This window comes from Falco rusticolus, chromosome 8 (genome assembly GCF_015220075.1).
Source record: "Falco rusticolus isolate bFalRus1 chromosome 8, bFalRus1.pri, whole genome shotgun sequence".
Lineage (NCBI taxonomy): Eukaryota > Metazoa > Chordata > Aves > Falconiformes > Falconidae > Falco > Falco rusticolus.
Window position 1 is genome coordinate 3,661,130 of NC_051194.1, and position 26,463 is coordinate 3,687,592.

Genomic DNA, 26,463 nt, shown 5'->3' on the forward strand with positions numbered 1-26,463 from the left:
AATAGGTGATGCTTTGCTCCTCTGAAGAGGTCCCTGAGCTTTGTAGATTGAGTAAGGTTTTTACAGCACGTTGGCCTGTATGTGTGGCACTGCTTGGCACAGGAGCCAGGTTACTTCTGCTCTGGTAGAATCCATGGTTCATTTACAGAACACACAGGCATGTGTGCTTCCACGTGGACAATGTGGTAAACATGATAGGAATAGGATGTGTTAGCCCACACAGGTCATACTCAGGTTTTGGCTGGTATATTCCTGAAATACAACATTTTAAAGGAAAACGCTGATGAATGGTGATGTTGCTAGATTAGTTTGACAATAAAATTAACTATGGAGAAAAAGGTGTTTAAAAAAAGTAGCATACTTAAAATGAGTTATTCCATTGTATATCAGCAATAACAGTTGCGGAGCGTTATACACGACCCTTGACAGGGTGACTGTGTCCCACCTTTGGTGCTGGGGTTGGATGCTGGTTTTCTGCTTCACTGTGCTGGAGGAGTTTTGACTTTGTGGTAGTTCTTTGTAAGATTTAGAATAACTTCCAAAGTTTGCCCCTTTATTTGGTATACATGAATAATTTACCACATTTCTGTAGAACTATATTGTGTTCATTGTCCTTACTCTTTTTTTTTAAACGGGTTTTTAGTGTAACCATTTAAGTCAGTTTCTTACAGGACTAAAACTTCTCAAGTGTGGATCATCTGCCTAAATATGCAAGACCAGTTTTGAGATTTATTTAAATTTCTGCTTACATGGTTTGCTGGTTGCACAGTCTACAGCTGAGGTTATGTAAAGAATTTAGATGGGTTTTAGTTGTAATTAGTCTGGAAGACTCTGAATAAGGCATGGGTACGTTGTGTTTTTTGGATTATGTGCTTGTGTAGCATTTATACATGGTGGAGGCTTGCCTTAGGACCCTGATGGGAAGCTTTGGAGTGCAAATTAAGATGAAAAAAATACAACCATAGGATTTCTTGTTTGACAAAGAGCTTATATCCCTGCAACGTCATTCTTTGGGTGTTTTCCTGGTGGCTCTTTCTTTCCCCTTTGGAAACCTGAGGTCCTTGTGTACAAAAAGGAAACTGCGCTGAGAAAACTGGGATTACTGGAGATAAAGCTAGGATGTATTTTATTAATACATTGATTTTCACATTAATACACAATAGTTAATCGCTGGGATGTATTCTATAAAGAGTCAAGATTTTTAATGGAACAGTGGCGCATTCTTGCCTCTGCCAACGGCAATTAATTTGAGAGGCGCGGGGCTGGGCTCCCCGCAGTAATTAGCGCCGCGGCGCTCAGGCGGGGGGGGGGGGGGGGGGGGGTCGGGGGCGGCTGGGGCAGCGCTGCGGCACCGGGCTGAGCCTGCAGCCCGCTGGCTCCGGCAGCCGCGGGCCGGGCCGGGCCGTTCCCTTCCCCCGCGCCGGGCAGCGGCCGGGCCGGTTCCGTTCCGTTCTGCTCCCCCTGCCCCGGGCAGCGGCCGGGCCGGTTCCGGGCCGTTCTGCTTCCCCCCGCGCCGGGCAGCGGCCGTTCCGGGCCGTTCCGTTTCCCCCCTGCCCCGGGCTGCGGCCGCTCCGGGCCGTTCCGGTCCCCCCCGCGCCCGGCAGCGGCCGTTCCGGGCCATTCCGTTCCGTTCCCCCCGGCCGGCAGCTCCCCGCCCGCCGCTCCCCCCGCCCCGGAAGGCCGCCGTGGGGGGGCGGCCCCTGCCCGCCATTTGCGGCGGCGGCGGGCGCGGTGCGGGGCCATGCGCGGCGGCGGGGCCGGGCTGCGGGCGCTGCTGGCGGCGCGGCGGGCGGCGGGCGCGGCGCGGCGGGGAGCGGCCATGGTGAGGGGCGCGGGGCGGTGCGGGGTGATCGTGCCTTGTGCTAACTGAAGCGCAGGTTTGGCCCCCTCCAGCCTGCCGCGTTTTGTGCCGTTCAATTATAATGGCTTTGTACTACCTAATTTTTTTTTTTTTGTACCGGATAAATTTTTTGGTAACATAAATTTTTTGGGGGAGCGTGTAATTTCTTTTTTGTAATGCAAATTTTTTTTTAATTATTTTTTTTCATCCCATGTAATTTTTTTTTCTTTGGTACGTTGTAGTTTTTTTACATGAATTACATAAACTTAATTAATTATGCTAATCACATAAATTGGCTCTTTTCCCCTAAGCCCCCTCCCAGTGAAGAGTCCCAATGGCCGGGTCCAAGCTGCCGCACATGGCGGGCTGGGTGCAGGGCCCCTGGGTGCCCCGGCGGCGTTTGCCTGGTGCTACCGGGCTGCAGCGCAGGGTCTGCGCTGGGGCACAGCTGGCATCTCCCGCCGCCTCGGCTTCGTTTTCACGGTCCCCATGTGCTGCAGGGCTGACTTGGGACGGGGCCTTTGCAACCTGCTCCTAAACAGAACGCTGCCCGTGCCGTGCTAGGGGCCTGCGTCATTTGCACTCTCCCTACTTCCATTAAAAACTCCTACCGTCTCATTTCAAGGGCCGGTGGTGCCTCATCAGCACCGGCGAGGCCTCGGGGAGGCAACTGCAACATCCCCAAAACCCACTGAGAGCATCTCTGCTGCCAGCTGGAGGAACCAGCTGTGCGCTGCCTCCTGTTCGTAGGCCTGGGCTTTGCTAGCTCGCCCACCCCCCCCCCCGATTTTTTGTAAATTAGCGATTTCATCTGGTGCCAGATAAAATAATACTCTTCAAGGCAGCTGTTGGCAGCGGCAATTTTGTATATGCTTGGAAAAAGAAGAACGTCAGAAATTCATGCCTGCAACTGCGATTGGAGCAACAACAAATTGGGTGTTTCCATTCCTGTGAGTCCAAAGTTGGGTTTGAAGCGTAAAAAGCCTAAATTAATTCAGTTTGGGACCTGTAAGACCCATCGCTTGGACTGGGTGTATCCAACTGAATGCAAGCGGTGGGAGCGATGCGGTTTGATTTACACAGTGCAGGGGTTTTTTTGTTCCTTAATACTGGTGAAAATGTTGCCCCGGCATCTTAGAGCCTTGCTGGAGTCGCATTAATTGCGTTAATTCCTGCTCTGCTCGGGCTCACAGCCCCATCTGGTGGCACTGGCTCCTGCCTGTCTCCAGCGGAGCTGCCAGTGCCGACTGGCAAAGGCACCAGTTTCCCTGAGCTGCTGAACGGGCGGTGGGTGCTCCTGAGCCCCCGGTGTCTGGGTGAAGCTCTGGAGCAAAATTGCTCGTCCCCTGTCTGGAAGCCCTCGCAAAGCTGCTCTAGCTGCTGATGGAAAGCCTGAAGCGATCTGGCTTCTGCCCTGCTGGGGAGAAAGGTGCTTCCCGTTCCAGCACTGCGTTTCTGATAGGAGTTTGAGACCCATCTGTCAGAAAGGGTCATCTCTGCAATCACTCATTCCTTAGTCTCTGCTTTTAGTAAAAATATCAAACAGCTTCCAAACACCTCATAGAACTTTCCTCCGGGTCTGGCCCAGGCCCCGTGAATGAGTCAGGTACTGATTCAAATATTTAAGCTCACGGTGTGCTGTTACATCCCTGCTTGTGCTCCCCGTGGCTCCAGAAGGACTCCTGCTTCAAGGAAGACCTGTTTAAATGCAGGGGCTTTGCAGAATCGAGTGCTTATACCAGTAACGTGTAACTTCTCGTAATGGTGTCTGTATTGTCAATTTTTTTTCTCTTCATTGTTAGTTAAAAAGCTCATTGCTTATAGAACTCCACAGTGCTATCTTTAAATCCATTCCTGCTTGCTTAGGACTAGTAAAATACAGGCTAGGTAGGATGCAGTCTCCTGGTTTACTTCTGTCTTTTGAAATAGGTATTTCCCAATATCCCTTTTAGCCTTATAATGGTACATTTGGCATATAATGTAAATAATCCTTTATATGAGTGGTATATTTGAAAATTAATTCAAGCGTTAGAGCATCTGGGTAATTCGGATGAACGAGGGATGGGTGCAGGTATGCTGGCGTCCCTTCCCATTCCCGTGGAAGAGCGTTTAGCCAAACTTAATTGACCAAACAGAAATGGTGGGTTTTGTCTGTTTTGAGTTAAGCTGGTCTGTGAAATTATAAACAGTAAGAAACTGTACAGTGAATTTTCCACCTCCTTACCTTTCTACAGTCCGTAACCACAATTTCATCGTGTGGTTTTCTTACTGTTGTACAAAAGACAACCTCTGCCTCACTCGTGTCATGTTTTTCTTTTCTTCCCTGAATAGTCTTCTCAGTCTCACTGGCTGACGACAGAGGAGAGGAGCCAAGTTTTACTTGATCTCAAAGCTTCGGGCTGGTCTGAGTTAGGTGAAAGAGATGCCATCTACAAAGAGTTCAATTTCAAAAATTTTAATCAGGTAATTATTATTATATACTACTTGTAATATAAAGGAAATGTAATTGCTTTGATTTCCATACGGTCCTGATGGGAAAGTATTTATATTCAGAAATTTGGGAGTATCCTTGTGGCGCCAAACCTTCTTGGGTTTGCCTCGACGCATTGCGCTCTGATTCTGATCTCATTAGGTGGAGTGAATTAATTCCATTTTGTAGTTATTAAGTAAATTTGGTCTAATATTACAATTTCTTGATTATCATATTAGGGTCAAGGTCAGGGTCAGGACTATGGCACTAGACAAATAATATCCGACCCTGATTTTTTAATTATTTTTTTTTTCATTACTAGCACTTGCAAGTGAATGCTAATATGTAACTGGTGAGGTTCATTTCTGTCAGGAAAGAACTTGAGAAAAATGGGTAGATATAAGAACAGACGCTTTTGGCAAATAAGTTGGGGAAAACATGATACGTTTCACCTTCTAAGCAGGAAGACAGTTCTAGTGTATTCCGGAATGAATCATAGGAGCTGATCTCGCAGTGTCTTCGGCACAGCACACTGCTGGTTGGACCTTGTTGGGTTTTTCTTTGGAGTCGGGGTCCTGAGCCACATCTCAAACTGGCAGGAATGCGTCTTAGGCATCAGTTAGAAACTTGCTTTGAAAACATTGAATTTATCTGGAGATCTGTGGTCAGCTACATTCCCCTAAAAAAATCGCGTTCTGAAGAATCATGACATTGCTTTGAAAAAAGTCACGTTGCGAGAGCCTGCATTTCCGTTTGGTTTTATTTCTGAAGGAGGGGTGAGCGCTTTCTTGGGTGGGAGAGGAAAGCCAGGGTTTTGTTCGGGCAGTGGCTCTTGCTGAGCTGGTGCTTTTCCTCGCTGCAGGAGGGACGTGGCGAGCTCCAGGCTTTGGGAAGCCACAGGTTTGTTGGTGTGTTTAGGGGCCCAGAGCTGTGCTGTGAGCCGTTTATTTACATGGCTATGCCTAAACCCAGACCAAGATTTTTTTTTGTAAATTGCAGGGACTTAGACAAACAACAATTTGTAACACTGATGCATTTTTTTTTGTTGTCATGGTAAGGAAAGCTCAGGCAGTAGACAAGGTGGGTGAGGTGCTCCCAGCCCCTCTGCGCTGGGTGAAAGTGGAAGAGAAAACAACTGCAGGAAAATCCAGCTCACAAGCAGGATGGTGCTGGCGCGGGGAGCATGTCCAGAGCCCCCAGTATAATTTTTCCTGGATTGCACTTCAAACCTGAACGTTAATACAGACCAAATTGAACCGTATCAGACGGTTCAGAGGGCAGCGAAGGAGGGAAGCCCGTGAGAGGGAGCTCATATGAAACCCTGGGGAGATGTGCAGGCAGCTTGCAGCTGGAGCAACCAGTGGAGACCACCTTTGACACCAATGAGATAGAAGTAACCCTTGAAGTTGAGCTTTTCAGCCTTTGCACTCTGAACATTCATGAAATAGTGTCTCTGACAGGGCATGGTCAGGCTTTGTTGGTTCAGCACAACTAGAAATGACTTTTCCCCCACACACCCTGAGTTAAGTCAGAAGTGGTTTTACACACTGAAATAAATAAGTCAGTTTGATCAGATGGACTTGGGCAGTGTGCCAACAGACAGGTCAAGAGACAAATCACTGTGCTGCACCCGCAGATATCTAGAAAACCCATTGCTTTGGCAAATATTTACAAAGTTGCGGTGTTTTGACTGTGTAGATCTATTTTACAGCATAGGTAGATATCAGCATCTTCCCAGTCTGAAGACTGATGAAGCACATACCGATACAGAAAGTTGAGTATGTTTAAATATGCTCATTAATAAATGATGAAGTATGCATAGTACGTGTTGCCTTAGAAAGGGTACTCAAAAAAAATTGACACTTGAATTATTTGGGAGATATTGGTACGAACGTTTTCACTCTTGCTTGCCCTTTGTGGATGTCGGGTAAGGCAGAAATGAGAGCAGAGGGCAGGCGTTGGCTGCAGAGCTGAACTTTCTGCACCCAGGCGGGAGAACAAGCTGGGCGGGTGGGTTGGATCCTCTGGGCAGCTCTGGCTGGGTCGGGGTTGTAGGTGAATATCTGAAGGCAGAATCTCACCTGCTGACTTGTATGAACTAGCTGTCGTGGCCCCCATTTGCAGTTACAGGCAGAGGCCGTTCCTGTGTAGTCCAAAGGATTTGATATGCAGGTCCCGAGAGTATTAGATCCCGAGCTGGTATTAGAGAGCAAGTATTTGCCTTTCAATAAGTTGGAGCTGAAAGTAAATTAACATTATGCATGTATGCTTATCGATGGTTATGTTTATAGCAACTATTAGTAAATACTGTGTTTATTATGACCTAGGGAACAAATGACAAAAGTGGAGCTATGCCTGCATTGTACTTTGGGAGAATTTAATCCTGCAATGAAAAAACCTGAACTTGTAGGTACAGCTTCTTTCATTTCACATAATAAATATTCTGTTTACAATATTTAAAGTGCAAGTATTTAGTAAAAGTCAAAGGACTGAGAAATATGATTTCCTCAGATTACTGCTGCCCTTTCACAGATGGTGTAAAATCAGGTGTGTAAAAAAAATAAATAGTTGAGCTGACATGAAAGGTATTTCAGATTTATGCTTTGCAGATGATATTGGTGTGATTAATGTATTCATTGCTTTTTTTTTTTATTGCTTCTCGCAGATAATGTTCATGATGCATGGAAAATTCTGTGGCTTTAAAATCTATGCCAGGTTTACAAAGTCTGTGTATGTCAACAGATGTTAAGAATATAAACACAACTTTTATTATAAAGTCGTGCAAATGTGTAGACATGAGCTTGGTTTATGTATATTATTTTCAGCATGAGAATGAAATGAAACTTCTGTGAAACAAGAGTTATTTAGATTCCTGAAGCTTTCAGACTGAGATTAGCTCGGTTAAAAGCGATCAGCCGTGGGCTGCCTTTGTAAGGCTGACAAGCTAATGACAATTCTGGCTCATGGAATTAGTTTGTAACCCACAACTTGAAAGTGCTGGTGCTGTTTGTTAGTCTGAAGATACGTTTTCATGAAAATGGGCTTTGGAGGCACAGTTCTCTGAACTGCAAACCAGCCGAGGGTCCCGGCTGGAAGTCCTGTGCTAGATGCGTTGCTGTAGCTGCCCACCACACACCAGTCCTGGTGTACTGAACTGGGTGGCATTGGTGCTGGGCGGTGGCTGCTGCTCCGTGTTCCCATTGTTCTTTAGTGTAAGACAGGCTTCTGCTGGGTGGGTGTTCTGAATCTTGTATGAAATATAAAATACACCAGTGGTGGGGGAAGAAATGCAAATGCAACAGGGTTGTAGAGCACCGTGTCTAGAAAAGCTGTGCTGATCGCAATGTTGCAGCTGTTCCTCCTTATACCTTGCAGCCGCCGCATCTTGTTGCCACTGTTGAAGAGCAGAGGCAGCAGTGAGTTAAAATCAGAGTCTTTTACCTCCAGGACCCTCGCTTGGGTGCACTCGCTCAGGAGCCCCATGGTTGAGTTGCTTTTCCACGTGCTCGGTAGAAACCTTGGGTTGTGAGCAAGGTCGGGGGGAGCGGGTGGGTTCGCACCACTCCATGGCAAGTCTCAAGCCCTGCCACGCGTCTGGGTGCCGGTGAGCCTCCGTAAACCTCGCGGCCACGTCAGGGAGCTTCTTCAGGGGCTCTTTCCCTGTCTGCAGGGAAGAGCCGAGTGGCTAGCGAGGCTTTCAGGCTGCTGTGTAGCATCAAGAAGGCACGCTCTTGTCCATTCCTATCTTTGCGCTACTGAAACAAAATTTTATCTTTCAGCTGTGGAGCGAGCCCTCTGCTTCCAGTCTGCCCAAACAAAATTCAGGATCTGGATAGAAGGTTAATTTACACCTCCAGATCATGTCGGTAACTTCTCCCAGTTATCATTTTGCAAATTCAGAAAAGAAGCAGCAGAAACGTCGGGACTAATGTTGAAAGTTGGTCATTGAGCAATTGAGGGAGGGGAGGGTTGCCAAGGACCTCAGTGTCCTGGCCTTTATCTCAGGAATTTCGTGGGATTTTCTCAGCGTTTTGGGTCAGTATGCCTCAGGAGGGGTGATCCTGCAAAGGGGCCAGACCTGGCTTAAAAATCTGAATTTCCCCCAGATTCATCTTCAGCCCGGTCCTGGGCTGGGCAGGCAGCTGCGAAGGGCTCTGAGCGTGGGGTGCTGAGCGCTCCCCTTGGGCCCCGTACCCAACTGCTCATTTGCACCAAATTGGCAGGACCATCTTAACTCGGAGACTTCCATGTCTCTTGTCAAAACTGGTTGGATTTGACCAGAGGGTTTAAGGGGCAACTGCCTGTATGATTGCATTTCCTTAGGTAATCATGCAAAGGCAGAAAATGCAGTTAGGAAATTACAAAGGTGGGCAAGTTTGCTGATGGTCAGGTTCAGCATTTACAGCTGCTTTCTTTCATAGGGTAAGTTTTTAATTAAGGTTGTTTTTTTAAAAAAAAAATCATATAGGAAGTCTCCATAAGACCTCTAACGTCATTTTATAAAATGACAGGAAATCAAATGCTCTAAGAGTTTTAAAAGCTATTTTAAATCCATTCTGTGTTTTGGGGCTACAGGACACAGGCGAAAGATGAGCCTGAGCGGAGGGGACAGTAAGGAAGTGCTTTGGAGGATGGTGTGTGGCGAGAGTAGAAGCATGTGTGTTTCGTTGCAGTTGTGGAGTCTCGGTTTTTGAGAACTTCCTTAAAATGGTGCAAAAAAATCTAGAAATATTAAATAAATTGTTATTCTCACTTTACATTTCATTTCCAAATTTGCTAGCTCTCTTCATATGCAATGCTCTATTGATATGCGATAAATACTCTTTATTTGTTTTGATGGTGGTACTTGGTGCCAGTCCCGGTAATGTAATCTGCATCCACGCTTCCTTTTTCTACTCCTGGCACGTTGCTTTGTCTTCTGCGTTGATCAAAGATTGGAAAATTTGTTTTTATATATGAAGGCAGTGTATTTCATTGCCACTTGATGTACTTAATCTTTTGGCTGTTTGGCTGAAATATGTCCACGCCTTTTACGTATTGAAAACATAATATCCTTTAACCTACAATCTGCAGAGTTAAAATGAATTTTATGTTAAATATTCGGTTGTGGACCACATCTCCAGCTTTTTATATGCCACAGCGGTCTTGTGGTTTTTTCTTCTCCATTGTCTGATAGTGAGGTCATTTTCAGTCCTCTGAGAAATTTTATTCCCAGCCAGATGCGGGCCATATATTAAAAGTAGCACCTGTGGCTAATATCACAGCAGCTTACCATAAATTTACATGGTAACTAGGATTATATCTGTCAAGACTGTTAAAAAATGTCTAGATTTAATTTGATTTCCAGTATTGAAGGAGCTCTCCAACATTTTGCTTCATAACTGTATTTTAAAAGTTAAAATCACTCCATTGTTAAGTTTTATAGCACTCCCAGTGCCCATTAAGTTGATTTGTTAAATAGGGGTCAGAATAAAGCAAGTTGGCTACAGGAGGATCGGAAACCAACCCATTTGTGACAAATTTAGTCCTCGCGTGTGAATCTTCTCAGAGCCCAGGGACTGATTGGATTCAGGTGCAGCTTATGTCAGTTGTGTTTAACCTCAAAGCCTGAGCAGCCTCAGCCCCGACTGTCACTTGTGCTAATCAAAAGACGAACCTGTTTGCTTTCGTTTGGGGGGGAATTGCTATTTTTCGTGTAGGATCGGTCTCCTTGCTCTTCCTGCTAGAGTTGTGCATTGGATTGCCCATGGAATGAAAATAAATTATTTTTTATCCGCCTAGGTAGGTGCTGGTTTTCATATAGCCCTTCCTAAACCGCTTCGTTTTCCATTATCCTTTGAGTCCTCTCCCATATGCTGTGATTTGTGCACCTGCAAAGTTATGAAAGTATTTCTGTTGCTTATGTTGTTCACTAACTTCCCTGCGTTTATGAATACAATAACTGATTTGCAATAAATCAGAATTATTTATGAGAGGATTTATAAAGTTGATAAAATACTTGTATCTGAAAATAATGAATTTCTAGCATATCTGCCTGTTGATATTTTCCTTTATTAGAAACTGATACTGAAGTTTTCGGGACTGGCAGAGGTTAAACTGCAGGCTGAAACGGAGTGAATGAACCAGCTCAAGTGTCTCCGAGCGGAGCACAGTAAAAATATACGATTCCTGGATGGTCACACCTTCCTTCAGTTTATTCCTGTGATTGACTGAGTCAATAATGCTCTCGCCTCTGAGTCGGCAGGTCAGGGCGCAGCTGCGGGACCTGGCCATGGCTCCCCTGCCTGCCCCGCTGCCGGGCACTGCCCGCGGAAGGCACGGAGCCCGCAGCTGGGCAGGGTGGGAGGAGAAGTTCTGGGGAGGTGGCTTGTTTGAAGGCTCACGGGTTTCCTTCCCTGGCCGAGGAGGAGGAGGGGGAGGAGGAGATGACACTGGTGCCCTGCTCAGCAGGTCCTGTGGCCAGTGATGCTTCCAGTTAACTGGCAGCCAGCAGTAGGAAATTTTGCAAAGCTAGGCAGTCCGCAGTGGTGGAGATACAGAACTGGGTTGTGTCTAGGCAGAAATTAAACCCTCAGTGCTGGGAGTTGGGAAATAACGGATTTATTTTCTTCTCATGGCCAGCATGGCTAGCAGGGTACACACCCATATGCAAAGTCAGCCTGTGCTGCAGAATATTTTCAGACCAGTGCTTTGCACTTGGTGACTTTTTATTGGTTTAAGTAGTGTTGGTTTAGTGCATCGGCAGCCTCTTACATCCTTTCAAGCCCTTCACAATTAGCCTTTCCTCACAGGTGTGGGAACCATCGTTTTCAATCTCTTCGCTACAACTTCACGGCTCTAATGCGTATGAGAAATTTGTGCCTGATAAAAGTCAGGCAGGTGGTGGGCAGCGATGGCCCCCCTTCATACCACGGGCTGTCTCATCTCCTCTTCGGGCAGGGGCTGTGTGTACAGACCCCGCCACCCTCGCATCCCTTCTGCCTGTGGCAGGTACTGTTGCAGTACCAGTGTCACCATTACAGTATCATGGCACTACCACCAGTATCAGGCCAGTGATTAATCACAACATTAATCATATTTAAATACAATTAATCATGTTTCAGTTGAAGACTCAGAATGGGCATGTGTCCTTCATCTCCTTCATCATGCAAGATGTCCCATCCCAGGTGTCCAAGAAGTTGCATCAATTTAATTTTTCTTGTGACTTAACTGTGATTAGGGATGCTCGTTTTCTCGGTGAGCTAGGTCATATTTCTCCTTAGAATAAACCATTATTTTATTGTTTAGAATTACTGGGGGTGCTGGCATTTCTAATTGCTGTTTTCCCCACTGAGTAGACCTGTTGTATCTCCATTTAAGCAGGCCACTGCTTAAATCTGCCCAGCTGACCTTTGGGCAGCTCTCCAGTTGGCTCTAATACAGATGCTTTCCTTAAAAGATGGATTTATTATCACTCAAGTAAAAATTATTACAGCATTTGCCTTAACGCTTGTTGCATGCATTGATCTGAAAGCGCAAAAGAAGTTGTTTGTCAAAATGCCTTTTGGATTTCACAAGCTGTCTTGTAGATTTGGAGTAGAAGAATTGTTTCCCCTTTTTTCCAGCCCCACAAATTGGTCATTCGTTCTGTTTGGGTTACAACGTTTGTTCTGTTTATCAGCCACGCGGGCAGGGCTGCCCCACATGCGTAACCAAAAGGAGCAACTGTGAGCAGGTCAGTAGCTGCAGTTTGGGCTTTTTCCTCATTAAAACACCTTTGGAAAATGAATGGAAAATTCAGTGGGTTTGAATTCAGTTGGAGACCACTGTTTGGAAAAATGCAAGTGAGACTGATGCTGCCTGAGCTAAAGAGGATGGTCACTCACAATCCTTTCTTTACTTTTTTGGTTAAGGAAACCTGGTGTCTTGCAACTCTTTATACATTAATTTTATATTTTTTTTATGAGGGTGCTGGAAAGATGCTCATTAAATGCAAACAGCACATCTCTCTGTCTTGGTTGTTTAACTTTTTGCATCCCCTTGCTTCTGGAGTAATGCCCAACTACATTCCCAAACCATAAATTGCCTTTTACACCAGCAGCTCTCGCTTTCTGGTACTCTCGCGAAGGAGAGACACGCTTTGGGATATTATTTTCTGCAGCTGTAATTAAAAATGGACTCTGGCTGGCAGAATAAACTAAAATAAAACTACAACGCCCCTATTTAAAAATTAACCATTACTCACCAAAAGCACATCAAACCCACTTAGCGGACATCCGTTAATCCCGCGGTGAGCCGTTTCAGGCTTTAATGCACACTGTTTTACACGTTAAGGGTTTTGAAGTCGCGGGCCAGTGCTGACCTTTCGCATCTGCTCCTCTCGCAGTAGGAATCTCCGCTCGCTGCTCCCCGTCAGGGCGGATTAACGTGACGAAGTGCAGCGCTTCTGCTGGCTGCAGTTTCGGGTTTTGATCAGAATTATTTCTTTCACAAACAATCACGTTTGGCTAAAACGTTACATCTGCTCTGGAAAGCCACTGGCAGGGCCACAGCTTATCAGGGTGAGGTGAGTGTAATTTTTTTTTATTCCTTTTTTATAAAGCTACAGACCTGCTTCGTGCAGGGGGGTTTGGGGAGAGCTTCCCTTCTTCCTCTTCTCCTTGCCCTTTCCTTCCTTTAATTTTGTCGGGCTGAGATGAAAAGTTGCTTTGGACAAACATAAAGCTGGCTGTGATGTCTTGGAGGGTTTTGGTGGGGAACACACCGGTGAGTGGGGAGCCCCGTCCTGAGTCAGCCCCGCGCTGTGGGTTTGTTTTATCGCTAAGGGTGCTTTGCAGGAAAATGTTTTTTATTCCTAGGGGAAGGTCCTGATTTCATGTTCTAGTGTGATTTTCCTCGTGCTGTGATGAAAACAACAGGAGGCAGTTAAACCTGTGTCTGTGTGTGACCAAGGTGCCCCTGGTTGGGAGAATCTTTATTCCATGATACAGTGGGTGGGTGCTTGTGGGAAGCAAAACTACTGTTAGCTGTGCAGGTCCAGGACGTTGGGTTTACGACCGTGTCTTGTAATGCCCAATCTAATGAAAAAAACAGAGTTGTACAAAGGGATTCCCTTTGTGGTGTGCTCGTACGAATTTCTAAAAGAAATTGGATGTTCACTGGAGGACTCAGAATTAGTATTTGTCTCCCCTCATGAGCCCGTCTCTCTGTTTCCAGATGTGCCGATGTACAAACGGTGTGGGTTGCCCAGAAGAACCCTTGTGTCTTAGAAAAGAGCAGCCAACCAAAAAACCATGGAACCTCTTAAAATATTGCACATCAGATGTACCATGCCACTTCCAGGCATGTGCTTGGAGCACATGGAGGTGTCTGAAGGCAGTTGGAAACCTTGAGTGTAGGTTGTCTATCTAAATTATTGGCAGTTAATTGAGTCTCATTCTTAATAACGTAACTTAACTTGGCTGCCTTTGTCCATTTCTCTGCCACCTGCTCCAGCCGTTCTAAATATCAGAGTCAGGAGATGAAGCACAGGTCCAGGTGACCTGCAGATCCCATCGGGAGCGGTGGGCATGGCAAACCAGGCAAGGTACCCGGCTGCTTGGAGGTTGAAGGATGCCCCGAAGAGAAACGTGTTGTCTGGGAAGATGCTTGTTCTCTCCTACTCTTTGGGTTTTTTTGAAGGATCTGTCACTTCTAGACTTGAAATGTCTGTCTGCAAAATCACATTGAGGTTTTATAGTGCAATATAAATCAAAAGCCTGCAGGTGCTGGCCCAGGTGAGCCTCCTGCTGAGTTCACTGCCCCCGTGTATCATATACTCCCTTCTACTCTAAGAGTTGTCCCAACGTGAAGACGCATTCTAACAACACAGTAGGACGCTTTCAGCAGCTGGGTTGAGTGAAATGATTCCCTGACTGGATCTGCAGTGAATGTTCCTTAATTTGCTTTATTTCACAGCTTCAGGTCTTTTTCGATTCTGGCTTAGCCAAGAGGGTCTTTCCAAGTGCCTCACACCTCCATTGTGATTTCTTTGTTGCATGTTTCAATTGCAGACCTTGTCTTTAAAAAAAAAAACCCAAAACCCAAAGAAGCTGACAGTGGGTAGGATAGTGGGAGATGAAATGGTCTTGAGACCAACCCCTTCTCTTCATCCATCATAAAGCGATGCCTTTCTTATCACTCTTTGATGTTTTCTTAGCATCATAAATGGCAGAGATTTAGAGGATTATCAGAGGCAGGGTACGATTGCCCTCGGATACTCAGCAGAGAAGATCTTGGATATTAAACTGGTAGAATCTGTAATCTTGGCCAAAAGAGCAAGGATAATTTTGTCTGAGCGCTCCCTGTGTTATCAGCAACATGTATGGCATGTGAACTTCACTTTCATGTTTGCAGAATGAAATCATTCCTTCGTGTATGAGTAAAAAGAAACATCGGGGAAGACGGTAGAGTTTTGTTCTGCTGTGGCCAGCTCCGTCCCATCCAGAACGTGGCGCGATGGGATAAGGAACTTCCCTGTTCTTCTACGCTGCACCTGAGCTCTGCAGAAGCCAGAGGGTTCGAGCACCTTTCTGAAGTGGAGTATTCGCTTAAATTAATTCTTCAGTGGTCTGTTTTACAGTAGCATCATGTCATGGGCCGGCACCGTGTGGTCGAGGATGGGTCAGGCAGAGGCACGAAGCGGGTTGGCTGCGGAGCGCCTTAGCGGGGGGCTCGGGTGCCTGAATTCCAAAGGTTGGGACTGGGGACTAGCGGCACCTTGTTACTAGTTTATTTTTATAGTGGTTTGTGTGATGGCTTTATTACAGTACAGCCAGGGGTTTGATTTGCTGGGCCAAACATTTGCTTTAACAAGTAAAATTATCATTGTTCTTTCAGTTGCACAGCCAAGAGAGTTTATTATTTTAAGTGGCTGATTGCTTTAGCAGGTGCTCAGTTAATGGGGCTTCGCTGTATTATTTAATGTTTTTAGGTAGGGTGCAAAAAGCTCATTTTAAAAAGTCATGTTTCTTGAAGTAGCTTTTTTATTTGGTGCAAACCTCCTAAGTGCAACCTTTATATTCCATTTTTGAGCACAAAGCACACCAAAATGGCTTGGGAGGTGGAGAGCCACATTAAGCTGATGGTGTGGCTGGAGGATTTCTTCCATGTTCTAGTTCAGTCCCGAAACCTGGGATGACTTCCCCTCTTTTTCTCGAAAATCTAATTATAGAGCTACATTATTTCAATAAATAAAATCATATTTATGAGTGTATGTTTACCTAGTGCTAAGAAACTGGAACCAGGGGAGGAAAAAAAAAAGGCATTTCTTTTTAATATTTCTATATGAAGTTATATATCACAAATACCATGCGACCTCGTTGCAGGTTTCCTTGGGATTTAGGATGTCTTCTTATTTTGCAGTAGTCTTTATGGCACCTATAATTATTTTTATCTACCTATAAGCAAATTAATGTATTTTGTGATACGGTTGTATTGACCCAGTAGAGCCTAGGCTTGAAACTTTTACCGTTCCCAGAAAGAAGTTTTTATGCTGCCTTCAGATATCTCCATGTTCTCTCACTTGTACTCCATCGAGTCTATAAATCTTTTTGGTGGGATAGGCGATTAATTTTGGTGTGAAGTCTGTTCATTGAATCACCGAGAATATTATCTGCTTTCTGTTCATGAAATCCAGGTGCAATCACTTACTGTAATAAAAATGAGAATAGGAAAATGATCCTCGGCACCGAGGCTGCTGGAAAAGTCAGATGTGACAAGGAAGAAGGTAATAGATGGAAAGTTTTGTATCATATTATCACCAATAAAAGAAAAAGAGGTCTAAATTCAGCAGTTATGAAAATGTTGATACAAATAGGCTTAGAAAAGGTAAAGGTGAGGTTTGTTGTGCGGGTTGCACGCGAGGGCATCTCACGCACCTGGCGAGCACGAGGGGACGAGGCAGGCAAAGCGCGGAGAAGGCTCGAGGAGCAGGTCGGTGCTCTCTGCCGTCCTCGTGGGCCCTTGGCTTGCATTGATCCATGTTCCTTGGCCTTCACAGAAAATTTGCATTTGTTTTTCAGGCCAGTTGAATCACAAACGGGGCACATGACACTTGCACCTGCTTTATGGCAAAGCAATGTCACAGCTTAGGTCACTGCTGAGCTTAGAAGGTGAAGCCTGCGACTCAGACCCCTTTTGGGGAGCTGCATCTTGAGCATCATCAGGACCATGTCGCTTCTCGTGCCACACCTGGTCTAGATTGCACCAAGTGAGTGTAAACTTCCCTTGCCTGCAAGCGGCTTGGGCTTTTCCTGGGACAGCATTCCTGAAATTGCCTTCTGTCATCTCCCGCGGCTCTTGACATTGTACCGGTACCTGTGTGAGAAACATCCCTGTTGAGGAAAGGCCATGCCTCCGAGCTCCGCTTCCCTTTGCCTCCATTTATTCTTCATGTTCTTCAAATTGGTAAATCATATGACAATAAACAGAAATACCCTCAGTGAAGAGGGAAGGGGAAACTGTTGTTTATCTGGTCAGGTGGTTTAGATTAGCAGTGATGCTGGTCTGTATTATGTTACTTTAAATCATAGTGTCCCAACAGGACATAAATTATGAAGATTGTTACAGTATGTTTCATCCAATGTAAGATCAACAAATTGGAATAATTTTTTTAATAGGAAAATCAGTGCTTTGGCAAGGTTATTGTTGAAGAATTTAATTTAACTTGAGCTTTGCTTGCATTATTTCTTAATATATAAAAACTATTTGCATAATGTATGAAGTATAAACATTTTTAGAATCAAAGGCAAGAATGCCTTTTCCAAGATTACATAGAGTGGCAAACTACTTAGAACAGATCAGTGTTTGTGCTTTTGCTGTCAAAAATGTTTGATATAGAGCTGGCGAGCTAGTTTCTTCACCGACATAATTGTAAACAAGTGTTGGGAGACAGAAACAGAAACGGCGTTCTTTGTAGAACATGGTGTAAAGGTTTTCACATACGCCGCTGCAGATCTAACATGGAGAGTAATGTTTACAGCCACGATACAACTATAAATAGGTAACTTTTTTTAGAGTGCAAAGCAGCATTTCACTTTTGTATAAATGATGTGTGCGGATAAGTATGGGGGATGCCAGCAGTCAGCTCTGGATTTTAAAAGAACATTGTAAACGCAGAAAAGCATGAACAATTGAGTTGGAAATTGTGGTTGTGGGGTTTTTTAGAGTTTCACATTCTGTTCTGAAGACAGAAACAGCATCTCAGTGTGTCTATAGTATTCCTCTTCCATCCTTTCCCTTTATCAGTGACCGTCAAGAGTCAGGAGTCCTGCTTACCGCAGTCTCCAGTGATGCTTAGGGAAGAGGAGGGTTGGCTGCATTTGCAGTATTTTGCTGCTCCAGCTAATAAAGAGGAGGAAACCACATCTCTGACCGTGGTTTGTTAGGTGTTCACCGTCGGACCCTGCTGCCTGCCCGTGCCTGGGTGGGTCACCGGGTGAGGGAGCAGGGAGGTGCAGGCACGACGCCTGAGCCGGCTGCTCCATGGCTTATGCCCTCGCACCGGGGAGGTGGGGACGGGAGAAGCTGCGCTTGGCTCTGCACTGGGGCATCCTTTAGTTGCGTTCTTCATGACTGTCTGGCTGCTCTTGGAATGGTACTAAAAAGGAGAAGAGCAGTGGGGAAGCATCACCCTGATTTATGTCATGGATGGATCCAGGCAGAGCCAGAAAAAAAAAAAAAAAAAACAACAGAAGAGGAAAATATCTAATGCCAGGTGGAGCCAGCATCCCTGGGGATGGCTCAGGCAGGCTGATGATGCCGACAGGGAGGAATCCCAAAACAGGCACGTGGGTTCGAGAATGATACCTGTCCTGCTGTGCTGCCATCACCTCCCTAAGTGCTCGCTGCATTCCTCTTTTTTTGTGTTTTAACCACGTTGTCACTTTCCGATGAAGAATGTGACCTTGTGAGATGATTTTTGAACGTTTATAAGGTAAAAGTCTTTCTTAATGGCATAAATAGAATTTAAGTAAAACAAACCCTGCATTTCGCTTGAGAGCACAAGAGGAAATACCATGACGGCCCTGGTGACGTAACTTGCCATAGCTCGACATTAAAGAGCTTTTTCCTTTTATCCGCTGGCCCGTAGCTCAGTTAGGTAGCTCCGTCAGCTGGAGATGGGAAAGCTTCTGCAGTCTGGAAGTGAACCTTAATGATTTGAGTTTATTATTGTTATAAGTGTCAAGCTGCTCAGGAGAACACATGCTGGATATGGGCATTTTTTGCTCGGGTGAATGGAAAGCAAATGAGTGAGGCATAGTCCTCTCTTGCCTTGCAGGACAATGGCACTAGAACTGGTTTTATTTGTTCGTTTCCCGCTGATAAATGATACAGATGCAGCTTGGGTGGGTGGGGAAGGGAAGACAGGTAGCCCTCACGCTGCAGAAGGTCAAGGTTAATGCTACCTCCAGTGTTATAATGACAGATGGGAGGCAGAATCCTTAACGTGCTTGTGACGAGCATATGGTTTCCTTGGCTGGGTGTCCGAAGGATTTAAGAAGGCTGGGTACATACTTCACAGCATACGCATTTTAAAACAAATAAATAAAAAGTGCGTGTGGTCATATTGTTAGGCCTTTCAGCTGTTTTTCTCGACTATCTCCGCTTTCGAGTCAAGTCCTGTCAGCTGCTGTGCTGTGGAGATGCACTGGGGCAATCCATCACGGGGGACGCACGGGTGGTGATGTACGAGCACCACACAGCGACCTGCGTCGCTTTGATGTCTAACTCATCAAGATAATGTTGGCAAGCATTGTGCAAAAGCAGCATGTTTAAAAAGTATTAAGATGAATTGATTCCTTGCTTAAGAAGTGTGAAAGGAAGAATAATAGCAGATTAGCTGCAGGATCCCGCGGTTCTCCCGGAGCCATGCGGCGTTGCGCAGTGCCGAGGGGTGGATGGAATTTCATCTCTCCTCCCGCTTCTGACAGCGGTGTCTGGCCCTGGTTTTCCCATTCTCAGGCAACAAAAGTCACATTAAGTCTTATTTTTTGATAGCATACTTTGTCGTTTTCACAAGCAGTTTGGCCAGTCCTGAAACATTATGCGATAGCTGAATTTATTTTAAAGTTTGGTTTGTTGGGGTTTTGTTTTCCTTTATTAGGTTAACTTGTTCTTCTGAGAGTAGCCCTGATTTTTATCTCATAAAGACACGCTATGGCTGCTAGTATTTAAAAAATCTAGTTTTACAAGTGATGTTTTGACTGAAACACCATTAGTTTTCAGTTCTTTCACGATCTTAAAAGACATGAAGGGAAGGGACATACCGGGGCACCCAAGGCATCCCCTTGTCTGTGCAGGATTGTTTCACTCCTTGCTGCTTCTGCTGCTCTCCATGGCTCGTGGCAGGTCACGCGGGTGATGCTGTCAGAGTACCCTCTGTGTCTGGATGTTATTTTAGCTCAAACGTACTAAAAGAATCAGGTTGAAAATGTCTGCCTAATATGCCTGTTACAGAAATATCAGAATACTTCATAATATTAATACATCAAAGCCTCTTTAAATACTTCTTTATGGCTTTTGGAAAATACACAAATCCTTTCTTTCTCCTCTCCTCTTTTTAAAGGGAAAATCTGAAAAAGGTCTTGTTAGTGGCCGAGGGGCTGCAGATCTCTGTTATTAATATAGTGAAAGTCAAGACTGTGTTGGGTCTTTGTCATGAGTAGGGTACTTGTCCCACTTTCATCAAGAAATGTGTGATGGTCTGATAAACTCTGCCCACCAATGCAGTCTTGACAATGATCTTGCACTGCAGACTGCATAATAATTTTCATTATTTTTAATTAAAGTTGAAGAAGTGCAGACTCCTGCTCAAATTAAGGTTGGTTGTGTTGCCGGAATGCGGTAATTACTTTAATTGATCACAAGATAGTTTCCTTGATCACCAATTAGACCAAATTACCGATCAAGTTTCAAGACGTGAAGAAATGTCCAAACTGATTTTATGTAATAGTGTTTTCATATCTAATCAAACCTGAATATCTTTTCCTTCCAGAGCCAATTGTATTTTCCCAAAGAAGGGTTATGGCTCTACAAATACAAAGGTGATTCATAAACAATAGCGTTCCAATTCGTTTAATTAGCAAAGGAAGTATTTAGGGCCTTAATGGAGATTGCTTTGGTGAAATTGCTCGGTAGAACCATAGCTCATTTTCTTAGTGGGACATACTTTTTGTGTATAATTAAAATAAACAAAATGGCAAGAGGTAAGTTGCTTTGGGTAACGTGCACCGAGGGAGCAGGTCTCCGAGCAGAGCAGGGCACGCAGGAAGGCGGGCATGCCTCGCAGGCGCGCGGGCTTCGTCCTTCGCTGCGCCACCGCATTGCCCTGGCCGGGCAGTCGTGGCCAGCTGGAGCAACGAGCAGCAGGACCTGTCCTGGGGAGGGTCCCGTGCGCCAGAGTGAATTCCTTTTCACGGCTCAGACAGCCCCAAATCGAGCACTCCTCGGGAAGATGAACAGTTTTAAGACCAACGTCCGTTTTATCTAGCTGGAGACTTGTTACTGCCTTCAGGGGAAGTGGGTGATTTGGTGGTCCACCGGTCACAGAGGATTTGGTGGTCCACTGGTCACAGAGGATTTGTCACCACAAAGCGTGAAGGAGGGTCTGCAGGACAGACGATTCAGTAGCCTGGTTTGCGGCCGCAGTTGCTCTGCCTGCCTTCCGTTGGAGCGGTGATTATTGCCACAGAGTCGATGAATTGTGTTTGTGGAGCGTGCCCTGGTGGGTGAGTTCCTGGGACGGACAGGCGCTGGTAGGGCGTACATGAACCTGGTAGGGGGGTTTATAAATCTAATTCTTTTTCTTTCCCATCCTGTTTATTTGTAGAAAGGCAATCCAGCTGTAGATGCATTGCTGTTATAAACTTTTGGGGACCTTTCTGTGTCTAGGTTGCTCTGTTGGAAATAGCATTCCTATGAAGCCCATGGACGCTCTAAAAGCATTTAAATCAAAAATCATTCAGCACGATTAATGCAGAAGTTTTCCAAATCATTGCTAACATCTAGTGCACAACTTGCAGCTTTCTGCTTCAAAGCATGCTGCTGAAACATTTGCAAATTTTTAAAAGTAATTGTTCACTCAAAGTAAAACTAAACCGAGCGAGAGCTTCAAGGGAAGTTAGATTTTCCCGAATTTTGGAATGCTCTTGGGTCAAAGAAAAAAGCTTTTTAATTGCTGACAGTTTGGTGATTTCCAAATGACAAACCTCATTGGAATGATTTTCTCTGATTATAACGTTTGCATTCATTTGACTGGCAAAGCGACTAACAAAGTCATACTTCATCCAGGCACCGATTCTTTTTTTACTTAAAGGTTTTTGTAATTTGTGAGAGGAAAAAAGACTTGAAACTATTATCAACCATTATATGTTATTCATTGACCACATGTTTGTTTGAAATGGCCATCGCTTGGTGGAATGCGGGCTATGTGCATTCTCTTCCATAAATTAGCACTGAAAAACTACCTAAATCAGGTAGGGTTTTGCTGAGCTGCTTGTATTATAATACAAACCAGACTACAGCGTGGATGTTACTTTAGCTTTGCATGTTAATTCAGGTCCTGAACCCCGATGGATGGAGCTCAGTACGAACAAAGCCCGCCGACCGAGAGGCATCCTGCTCACGCACCAAGGCCCTTCGGGCCCCGCTGCGTAATTGCATTCTTGATTTACATGGACATTCTAATTTTCTTTATAATGCAACGATTTGCTCCTAAGTATTTTGGCAAGGGCCTGCTATTATTTTCTTCTTGAGCCCGTGATAAAACCTGCGTCCTGGGGGAGCATGTCGTGCAGAATATAGGGGCAGAGGACTGGGAAACCTATTTTAACTCATTTTAAGGGAAAATATTTTCTCATAAAGCAGAGGGGCAAACCCACCCGCCGCCTTTCTCCCTCCAGTAAAATAGACAGCAAAATAGTTACATGAAAGGATATGTTTCTGGAAGTGGTATCAGTAATACTGTGGCACGATGCTTAATTAGAAATGGCATGTTTCTAAGATGCAGTAAGGGATGAGGGGTTTGGGATGGATGTTTAAACTCACTGTTGGATGCCAAAGGTAAAACCACTGCTCTCATACAACGGCTTTGAATCCCGGAGCAGGTAACGTCGAGCAGAGTGATTTACTGGGGTCTGAAGGGGATGGTTTCAGCAATCCCAGGCAGCGCATTGGTGGCGTGAGAAGGTGAAATGCTCCTTGAACACCTGCAAACCCGAGGTGCAGCTATCTAGAGCATCTCTTGGAGTTGTTGAGATTTTGGAGTGAATCCTGCAGATCCGCTGCCAGTCAAGGCAGGTGAAGGAGTATTTTCCTCTTTGCTCTTTCTCTCCTTAGGCTTTTGGATTTATGACGCGTGTTGCCCTACAAGCAGAGAAGCTGAATCACCACCCAGAATGGTTCAATGTCTACAGCAAGGTAACGTGGTCACCAGCCCTAGGTACAGGCACGGCAAGCTAAGGGGGCCAGACCTCTGGCCCATGCTCTCTGCCTTTTTTTGTGGTTTATGTTCAAGATAAGGGAATGGAAAGAGGTGGTGTCTTTATAAAGAGGTTTGAGATTTTTAAAGAGATGCTGAGGTGTTTGTAGCCGTGAGGAATCGAGAATCAAGCTCTTTGCGAGGGCTACCAGCTGCATGGTTTGGACCTGTCACTTCACCTCTCTGGCTGAGATCTAAAAATAAAATAGGAGCCTTTAAGCTCTTACTTAACCAACTTGAATAAATTACTGTCTTTAAACTTTCTGTGCAGCGAGTCCAGAGCCCAGGGGTGTAGGGTGGCAGACCGCTGATGTGTAAGTACCTAAATGGGAGCCCAGCAGTCTCAATTTAGGTTTGATTTTTTAAAAAATTGTAGGCCTCTATGTCTCAACATAGCAGCTTATAAAATTTGTTTATAATATTACCTGACTGGTGGTGGTCTTGTATTTACAAGGGTTACAAGGTATACTGCAGCCCACAAATGAAAGGTGCTCTCTGAAAGGGGGAATTACTGCTCTCCCTTTATTTTTATTTTTTGATACTTCTCATTGCATTGTATCGAGGTGTGTGGTTTAGCATTTGGTGAGTATGCAGCGGTATCACTAAAAACATACTGAAAGGACGTGCGAAGAAGCAGCCTGCGGCTGGAACCACCAGCAGGACATCCCCACCTCTCCCCAGCAGAGGCATCCCAGCGCTGGCTCCTCCTCATCAGCCCTTCAGCTCACCCTCTTTAAGGGGACATTGAACGCACCAGACAAAGTCCTGATCACCTACTCTTCACTATTTTTGTGGCTTTCCAGAATCGTCAGAATTTATCTTTTCTTTCGTCTTCTCTCTTTCCAAAACCTCAAAGGCGAGACAAAGTAACGCCCAACTTGTCATCTGGCTTAGTCTAAACAAACCCGTGCAGGCAGCTGCGTCATAGCAAAATGCACCGGTCCATTTGTTTTTCTTTTTGAAATTAATCTGCATCAAGCTTAACAATTTTTTTCACCTTCAGGGTACTGTTTTTTAACAAAACGCCTGAGCTCCTGCCTCGGCTGTTGGCAGCTTGGTCACTGGCCCAGGTTCTTCATGAAACTGATCCGTGGAATTTGAATGTAAAGAATGAGTTACTTAATCGGACACCTCTTCTTGGATGAAACCTGAGAACGCAAAGCCTGTTTTATTCTGCGAAGGGGCTCGCTTTGGTTAGACTTTAGGGCCTGTTAAGCCCCCTCACCTACAACATATTTAGGTTTAAATGAGCATTTACATGAGCGGTGAGTGTCCAGCTCGCTGGGAGCACCATGTAAAACCAGTTCACCTTAGAGACATGCAGCGTTCCCAAGGAATTGTTGCTCAGCCTAAGTGGCGGATGTCAGAATGGCTTTGTAACCCCTTTCTTTTCCTTTTTGACAGGTTCAGATAACTCTGATTTCCCATGACTGCGGTGGGCTGACCAAGAGAGATGTGAAGCTGGCTAAATTTATTGACAAAGCTGCTGCCTCAGTGTAACCAAGATGTAAAGCTCTTTAATACAGTGTCCACCAATATTTTGATTTAAATGGTATCCCTCATTCCTTGTAAGCCTGATTTCACAACCCCCTAAGACATTTTGTAAATAGAATGGCTTAGCTTTGTTGGCCTTTAAGACCTCTGTCTTGAGACCCCTGTGGATGTTCCTGCCTGTCTTTTGCCATCGCTGGCTTCACGTGAGGATGGAGCAGATAAACCAGTAGCAACTAAGTTCTGAACAGTCCTTTTCCAGCAACTAAAACAAGCTGGAATGAAAGCAGGAGCCCGCCCGCACGTGTTGGTGTTCCCCAAGCCCCCGGGAGCCGAGGCTGGTGGCAGCCACCACGGGACCCTGCCCTGTGCCCAGCCGCTTCCCTCCTATAGATTTGTACATCTCTGCACTTCAGGCAGCGTAAGGGCAGGCAGGCTGGGACTGTCCCCTCTGCCAGTGACCGGTGGCCAGCGCAGGGGATGCTGGTGAGAGCAGTGCAAGCTGCTGCTGCTGTTGCCTTGGGGTTGCAGCTCACCTCACGGTTACAGCTTTGCTTTTGGGGTTTTTTCTGTGCTTGTCCGACGGCTCTTTGAGTGTGTCTGTCCTTTTGGCACCCACAGCCCAGCCGCTACAGCCAGCTAAGTGTTGCAGCATGCTTGAGAACCCTTCTCCATCAGAGATGCAGGACTGGATCCCACAGTTGCTGAAAACTTGAGCTCTGGTCTGGCAAATACAAAACATACTCAGTGAGCTCCCGGCCCTCATATCATTAAACAAAGCACGAGCTTAAGTGCTTGGCTGGGCTGGGCCAGTGCTCAGCACCTTGCAGGACTGAGCCATTGTTTGTGTTGTAACGCTGCCGTACCTGCGGGATCGGGGGGTAGCACCGCCGGGAGCTGCCGGTGGTGGAGGAAGCGGCATTAGCAGGATTCTTGCTAAGCTGGGTTCGGCTGAAGGTATGCTCACCCTTTTTTTTTTTTTTTTTTGTTGTTGTTGTTGTTGTTGTTGTAGCTACAATTACTCATTGCAAACATTGTTCCAAGAACTGCATATCCCACCGACGAGGTTTAAAGTAATTTCTTCCCTGGTTTCAAAGTCTTTGTTTTTTATCCTATGATCCTCACCGAGACTGATTTCCACTGCCGGCAGGGAGATTTCAACCTGCTGAAGGCTCACAGCAGGGCCTCTTCTGTGCAGTCCCGCTGTGAGTGTCCCCAGCGTGCTCCGGCATGCCCTGCCAGCAGCTCTGGGTGCGGAGCTCCAGGAGATTGACACCTCCGAAATGCCGGAGTGCATTGCTGGAGTGACACCAGAGGCACAGCCACCAGCCACCCAGAAGTGAGATACATGAGTGCCAAAATCTATATTGGGTGTATGTGCGAGGTGTGTGGTCTGTCAGATATTTGGGATGCAGAATGCCACTAGCTGCCGTGCAAGTATCCGTGTCGATAAAATAAGAAAGGTATTTTTTGTTAATCCTTAGCAAGTGCACTGTCAGGTGCTAATTGGTCGCAGGAAGGAAGATGTAAGGTGTTGGGGTTTATTGTCGGTAACCCTGCTTGGGATATCAAGTTAATACCTAGAAAGACCCAAATTCAGGCTGCGTGCTCCAGTGTGCTTTGCTTACAAGTGCATTTCCCCAGCGAAGCGGCAGATTTCTCTGATACGGTGTGAAAGTGGTCACTGTTGTGAGGAATGACTAAAACTAATAAATAACCGGGCTGTGACGTCTCCTGTTACTGGTGGGGAAGTGAAAGGGGCTTCACCCACAGTTTTGACTTCTCTAATCAAGTGTGAAAACTCTGTTGTTAGAAATTGACAGATAATGTGTGCACTTCAAATAAAACAAACAAATTCCTCCTTTGTACTTTGTTTCTTTATTATTGTACAGATGTAACAAAGCTGTTAGTATTAAGGTAAATTTCAGATCAATAATATTTAGTTACTGGGAGGTCTTTGGGTTAGAATATTGATATTTATTTACATACTCCAAGGAAAAAATAAACATCCACCAACTAATTCGGCTGGGGGAGTGCACTGCCCAGCCAGGGCAGGGAGCTGGGCAGCTGTGGTGGTTTGAGGAGCCTGACTGGCGAAGGGGCAAAAACACTTGAGAAAAGAGGAGGACAGCTTTGAAATGCTCGTCGTTTCTAGGACAACAC

At 45.5% G+C, this 26,463-nt stretch overlaps 1 protein-coding gene across 4 annotated transcripts; it reads left to right on the top strand.

Annotated features, from left to right (window-relative positions):
* Positions 1 to 1,771: 1,771 nt before the first annotated feature.
* On the top strand, positions 1,772 to 26,166 carry PCBD2 (pterin-4 alpha-carbinolamine dehydratase 2). Of its 4 annotated transcripts, XM_037397556.1 has the most exons (7): positions 4,209 to 4,303; positions 11,915 to 12,024; positions 12,676 to 12,855; positions 14,685 to 16,056; positions 16,352 to 16,736; positions 22,668 to 22,748; positions 24,214 to 26,166. In XM_037397556.1, the coding sequence occupies exons 5-7, from the start codon at positions 16,680 to 16,682 to the stop codon at positions 24,307 to 24,309; spliced, it is 234 nt and encodes a 77-aa protein (XP_037253453.1). In that variant the 5' UTR covers positions 4,209 to 4,303; positions 11,915 to 12,024; positions 12,676 to 12,855; positions 14,685 to 16,056; positions 16,352 to 16,679; the 3' UTR covers positions 24,310 to 26,166. The 4 variants fall into 4 exon arrangements, with proteins under 4 accessions (XP_037253452.1, XP_037253454.1, XP_037253453.1 ...); XM_037397555.1 differs by lacking the exons at positions 11,915 to 12,024; positions 12,676 to 12,855; positions 14,685 to 16,056; positions 16,352 to 16,736 and adding exons at positions 1,772 to 1,822; positions 6,638 to 6,716 and having other exon boundaries at positions 4,172 to 4,303; XM_037397557.1 differs by lacking the exons at positions 11,915 to 12,024; positions 12,676 to 12,855; positions 14,685 to 16,056 and having other exon boundaries at positions 4,204 to 4,303.
* The last annotated feature ends 297 nt before the right edge of the window (positions 26,167 to 26,463 follow it).

Excerpts from the sequence above, each read along its gene's own strand:
- PCBD2 (XM_037397555.1), top strand. The coding sequence starts at position 4,263 with ATGCCATCTACAAAGAGTTCAATTTCAAAAATTTTAATCAG. Across the intron at positions 6,717-22,667 it reads CAATGAAAAAACCTGAACTT|GCTTTTGGATTTATGACGCG; the intron begins GTAGGTACAGCT and ends TTCTCTCCTTAG. Across the intron at positions 22,749-24,213 it reads GGTTCAATGTCTACAGCAAG|GTTCAGATAACTCTGATTTC; the intron begins GTAACGTGGTCA and ends CCTTTTTGACAG.